General features: G+C 62.0%; 1 protein-coding gene across 1 annotated transcript in view; it reads left to right on the top strand.

Moving 5' to 3' along the window:
* The window catches only part of Adamtsl5 (ADAMTS like 5), a gene marked incomplete at its 5' end in the record, with an annotated part of 4,104 nt that extends 1,877 nt beyond the window's left edge, over nucleotides 1–2,227 (top strand). Inside the window, 5 exons of the mRNA XM_048810647.1 lie at nucleotides 1–70; nucleotides 153–316; nucleotides 410–590; nucleotides 663–734; nucleotides 1,171–2,227. The exon at nucleotides 1–70 is cut by the window's left edge and continues 67 nt beyond it. Of these exons, the coding sequence (XP_048666604.1) occupies nucleotides 1–70; nucleotides 153–316; nucleotides 410–590; nucleotides 663–734; nucleotides 1,171–1,472 (789 nt within the window). The remainder of the gene's footprint in view (nucleotides 71–152; nucleotides 317–409; nucleotides 591–662; nucleotides 735–1,170) is intronic.
* Nucleotides 2,228–6,000: the final 3,773 nt, after the last annotated feature.

Here is a 6,000-nt window from a genome sequence, read left to right as displayed (position 1 = left end):
TGGAACGTGACCCTGATCCCCGAGGGCGCCAGACACATCCGCGTGGCGCACCGGAGTCGCAACCACCTGGGTACCGCAGGGCCCGAGAGGGGACGGGGTCGCGGAGACGGTGGGGCCGGACCCCGGGAGCCTGGCCGACTCTTTCCTTGCAGCGCTGATGGGGGTCGACGGGCACTACGTGCTCAACGGGAACTGGGAGGTCAGTCCGCCCGGGACCTACGAGGCTGCGGGCACCCCCGTGGTCTACGCCCGCGCCGCAGCGCCGCAGGAGACACTGCACGCAGCAGGGCCCACCTCCCAAGACCTGCTCTTGCAGGTGCGCGCAGGGCGGAGCGGGAGGCAGGCTCTCAGGAGGAGCCTGGGCTACGGGGCCTAAGGGCAGCTCCCTGCCCTGCGTGCCCCACTCCAGATCCTCCTGCAGGAGCCCAACCCCGGCATCCAGTTTGAGTTCTGGCTCCCTCGAGAGCGCTTCGGGCCCTTCCAGGTGCAGACGCAGGCCCTGGGCTGGCCCGTGCGGCAGCCACAGCCGCGGGAGGTGGAGGCTCGGGCCCCCATTGCTCCGCCACCTCTGATGCCCACCCTGGCCCCAGGTGAGGTGGGGCGGGCAGGGTGGGGCAGGCAAGGGGTGTGGCCTGTGCCCCTCACAGCCCCGCCCCCCACAGACCCCTGCCCACCCTGCCCTGACACCCGTGGTCGTGCCCACCGGCGGCTCCACTATTGCGGCAGCGACTTTGGTGAGAACCCTACCCCAACGCTCACCAGGCCCCAGTTAACCTGACCTGACCCATTCCTCCCTGCTGACCTCTGACCCTGCCCTGCCTACCCTTGATGGCTTCTTCTGACCCTGATTTTTTTTAGATTATTTTTTAGTTGTCGGTGGACGGGTGCCTTTACTTTGTTTTTATGTGGTGCTGAGGATTGGACCCAGTGGCTCACACGTGCTAGGCGAGCGCTCTGCCACCCAGCCCAGCCCAGCCCCAGCCCCTTCTGACCCTAATTTGACTCCTTGGTGTGATCACTAACTCTTCATGGATCCCTGACCTGCCTGGACCCGAGGCCCCAGGGCTCTCTGAGGCCCCACCTGACCCTCAGCCCCCTCTTCCGGCAATGGCCTGTGGATGGGTGTGGGGGGTGGACGTCCAGCTGACTCTCAACCCACCCTGCACACAGTGTTCCAGGCCCGTGTGGTGGGCCGCCACCGCCAGGCCCAGGAGACCCGCTATGAGGTGCACATACAGCTCATTTACAAGAGCCGCTGGCCACTGCGGACTCGAGAGTATGTGTGGGCGCCTGCCCACTGCCCCTGCCCACCACTGGCCTCCCAGCAGGAGTACCTGATGGCTATCCGGCGTCTCATCAGCCCTGATGGCACACAGGACAGGCTGCTGCTGCCCCATGCTGGCTACGCCCGGCCCTGGAGCCCTGCTGAGGACAGCCGCATCCGGCTGGCTGCCCGGCGCTGTCCTGTCTGAGCCCTTGGAGGAGACCTACACGACTGACAGCAAGAAGGACCCCATGAGGAAGCTCAAACTCAGCCTGTTTCCCCTCTTACCTTGGCTTCAAGGGTGCTCAGAAACACCTACCACTTGCAGCGGTGTGATTCCCTGTCACAAATAGACAACCTTTGTGTGAAGTCAGATCCAGTCATAAGCAGGCAGGCACTAGGGAGGACGAAACGAGACTGAGAAGACTCATTTCCCCCCTCACCTTGTCTTCCAGGAAGCTCATAGCTATTTTACACTCAGAAATTTTGTGCTTGTTTTCATCTTCCTGGCTTCACACTAGCTTAGAGACAGTCACCAACAAACGTGTCACAGAGGATAACAGGCATAACATGACATTGTAATGTATCCATTTCCCTGCTGAGTACCAGGAAGCTCCTCCCTGTTTAACTCCCTAACGCCTGTGCTCACATCTCTCTCAGCCATTCACATACACGTGCTTCTATATTCAAAGACACAATCACAAGCCTGCATGCCCCTTAGAAGACATGCCTAACCAGGCACCATAATCTACTGATTTCCCTTTTGGCCTGGGTTTCCTCCAGTCAACAGACTAGTGTCCACCTTTTTTAAAAAAAGTTTCATTTTGACACAGGCTGCTGGCCTTGAGCTTGCCATCTTTCTGCCTCAGCCCCTGGAGTCATGGGGATTACAGGTGTGCCTTACTGTGCCCCACTCAACCCCTTTCTTATTCTTATTTATTAATTTTTATAAACACTTAAAAAGAAAAAAAAACAAGACTCTCCGGTGCACATATTCTGCCACAGGAACTCAGGGACGCCTTGGAAGAATCTCAGTTTGTGCTGACAGGGTCACACCCTCCTCCCTGTCCTGTGCCCCAGCCTTTGGGGCAAGGACAGGACATACACAAGGAGGGAAGGAGGGAGGCAGGGGACAAAGGGGCTGTGACCGGCCCTGAGCCTGTGGAGGCCTGAGCTCTCTCTGGGGGGGAGGGACAGGTCAGAGCCCCTGCCCCTGTGTTCTCGTAGCTTCTCCAACCAGGGGCCATGCCCAGGCATGTATGGGCAGGTGTCTGTGGGGTCACATGGTCACTCAGCAGGCCCTCCTCTTGGGGTGTGCCTGAGAGACAGTCCCACTGTCTCACCCTGATGGAAGCCCCCAGTGTCCTTTGGGGACACTGGGGGCCTGGGGTGAGGAATGGTCCGCTCTCCCCTGCCGCACAAGAGCCCCTTCCAAGCCGCTGCAGCAGGGCAGGGGAGGGGAGGGCAGGGTGCTGGACTCAGCCCTGACCTCACGGGCGACCTCCGGAGGCCCTGCCCCTCTGTGGATACCCTGTAAACCCCTCCTGGACCTGGCCACGGGAGCCGCATTCTCCAGGAGTCCTTCCCCAGTCCCTCCGTTTGTTCCTGCATTCCTGCATTATTTATTGAGCACCTACTGTATTCCAGGACCCAACAGTCCCTGGACAGGCCCAGGCCGGGGAGCAGTGGCTTCACTGCCTATGGCCTTCAGTGATGGCGGGCAGCCCAGGGTCCGCACTGCCCGGAGAGTACAGGGGTTCGGGAGGAGCTGCGGCCTGGCTGCAGGATGAGGCCCACTCCCCGCGGTGCCCTGCGACACCCATCTGCCTGGTGCCTCCCATCTGCCCGACTCCCCCTGGGGAGAGAGCGCAGAGCCCACCGGGGACCACAGACATCACACAGAAGGGAACCTGCCCAGAAGCCCGGCTCAGGGCAGCCCAGGACCGGGAGTTACTGCCCACCTGGAGGTGACAGCTGCAGTTGTACCGTGCACCCTGTGTGCAGCCTGCGCCCTGAAGCGGCCGAGACCAAGGACAGCGGTTTTTCTGCCGGGTCCAGCAGAGGGGCCCTGGGCACATGTGTTGCTGCTGTTGTTCTCTACAGACAGCACAACCTGTAGCCTGCATGGGGCTGGTCACTCCCCAAACCCTGGCCTCCTGTCCCGGGGCACTGCAGTGCCCTCCCAGCACGGTGGCCGGCCCAGTCACAGACCGCCCATGGGCTGAAGGTCGGAGGTGGGGCCCCAGGACGCCCACTTGCTGCAGGGAGGGAGGGAAGGTTGGTATCTTTGCTGTAAAAAAGAATTTGGTGGCAGAGCGTGGTGGCCACACCTGGGATCCAGCCATTCACCTAGGCTTCCAGCTACTCTGAACGCTGAGGCAGGAGGATGGCAGTTCAAGGCCAGCCCCAGCAACTTAGTGAGACCCGGGCTGGGCTGGGGCAGAGCGCTTGCCCAGCACGTGCGAGGCCCTGGGTTGGGTCCTCAGCAGCACCTAAGATAAATGAAATCAAGGTGTTGTGTCCACCTGCAGCTACAAACTTGAAACAAGACAAGGACACAACTAAGGACACCAATTAATTAAAAAGGGGAGGCTGGGCTCGGTGGTGAGCACCTGGGTCAGTCTCTACACTGACAATACGTAAGTAGACCCAGACATGGACCATCCATGAAGATGGAGATGGACACTGGAGCCACGTGGCTGCAAGCCAGGGACGCCTGGAGCCCCAGAGCTCAGGATCCTGCTTGGAGCCTCGGGAGGGACGCCCTGAGCACAGCTGGACCTCCAAAGCTGGCCTCCAGGATGAGGGGAGGGTAAATACCCCTTGTGGTCATCGTGGCCAAAGAAGACTCAGACGCAACAGCCCCTGACAGGTGTGCGCCCAAAGGAAACAAGCCCTCAGTCCACCAAAGGACATTTCTAGAACATTCCTGGTAGCGTGGTCACAGTGGCCAAAAGTGAGGCGTGACTCGGGTGACCCTCAAAGTGGCCCAGGATGAATGGACATGGCTGGACTATAGCAGGGACATGAAAAGCCCAGGGCAACTGGCCGTCTCCTCACTGTGTCGAGTGCCAGGGGTGCTGCTGGGGAACCACAGAGGAGGACAGGGACGGCTTTGGGCTCCGGGGAACGTGGTCTGCAGGGATGGAGGGAGAGGCGAGACCTGGGGGCTGGTCCCACGGGGGTGGCCGGTGGCACCCCATGTTGAATTAGACAGTGAAGCTCACCACTTCCACCTAGAGGGAAGGCCACCTCCTCGCCACCTGTGTGCCTGCCCAGGTGGACACACCTGGCCATCCTCTGAGGGGCAGAGCTAGGGCCCTTTCGAGGCCTGGGCTGAGGGGTGCCAAGGGGCTCAGCTCCTGTCCTCCCAAGTGGTGCCACACCTCATCTGGAAACCCCCCCAGCCACAGATGAGTACACCTGTGGTCCTGTCCCCAGTGCCCACGTGGACGAGGGTCAACTCACGACTGCCCTGGACCCTCCATCCTGGTGAACCCTACCTCCCCTGAGAAGCCTAGAGTCCACTCCAGGGCACCCGTCCAGCCACAGGGCTCCTTGCTGCTGGCCGCCTGCCAGGCTGGTCCTGCTGCAGGACCTGGGACGCTCTGCAGTGTCCGCAGGTCTCCCGTCCACTCCGGGGCTGCCGTGGGCCTTTCTGGCTGAGCGCCCACCTAACCGCCTCACACAGCCGCTGCCCCACCCTTCCCTGCTGTCTTCTCCCCGTGATGCGCTTGTCACCTTGGTCCCCTGGCCAAATTCGCAGGCGCAGGAACATTTCTTTGGGTCTTTGCTGGCCCCTGGGCTCCTGGGACAGGGCCGAGTTCAGAAGGTGCTCCTCAGGTGTGTTGAGGAGATGAATGCCTGGCCACCGTCCCCACGAAGCCCGGCCACTGTCCCCACCAAGCCCCCACTGAATGCGCAGACAGAGGACGTGCGGCTGTTGGTTGGCGGCTCAAAGTCGCCCTGTTCTCTGGAAAACTGTCTGGGTGTGTGGGGCCGCCAGAGCCCTAGCCGGTCACATGGTAAGGACTGCAGGAGTCCACTGCTGTGCTGGACAGACAGCAGGGTCCCCGGGACACATGGCCCACCGAGCACTGCAGTCACAGCCTGGAGCACGGTAAGGTCGGGTGGGCCTACAGCCCTGCTTCCACCTGCGGGCGAGCACCGAGCTGGCCACCGCCCTGTGGCCAGGAGGGTCCCCGGGGGAGGCGGGCGTCCCCCAGGGCACCAGTGTCACCCTCGCTGTTCTGCGCTCAGCTTTCTGCAACACGTCTGTCCCCTGCCTGCCGCTGCCTGTCCCCCCAGCGACCCAGGGGCCCGGAGGCTGGGGTGCGAGTTCAGAGTGGTCAAGTGCCCTGGGACTTCTTCTTGTCCCCAGAACTCAGACACCAACAAGACAGCCCTGGCCAGGGCCCACTGATATCCTCACACTGCCCTTGAGTGCCAGGCCCTGGGCTCCCTGCTGGGGGCTTCGCCCTCTCCCTGGCCCTGCACAACTGCAGTGGGCGGTGGCTGGAGTTCACGCCCCCCACCCAGCCCACAGGCCAGGTGGTCATGCCCAGCACTCGGGCCACCTGGGCAGGAGAGTCCCAGGTGTGCACTCAGCAGCTGCTCCCCTCCCCTGCCCTCTGGTCCTCACTGTGTGGGCGTCTCCTGGCGTCCCCTTCCCACATCTCTTGGGGGACCGCGGCCAGGCCAGGGGCATGCCCGCCGCTTGTTTGCTCTGGAGGAAT

This window comes from Marmota marmota, unplaced genomic scaffold (assembly GCF_001458135.2).
Source record: "Marmota marmota marmota unplaced genomic scaffold, marMar, whole genome shotgun sequence".
In the NCBI taxonomy this organism is placed as follows: Eukaryota; Metazoa; Chordata; class Mammalia; order Rodentia; family Sciuridae; genus Marmota; species Marmota marmota.
Note: the sequence above shows the minus strand (reverse complement) of the source record. Positions and strands in the feature narration are given on the sequence as shown.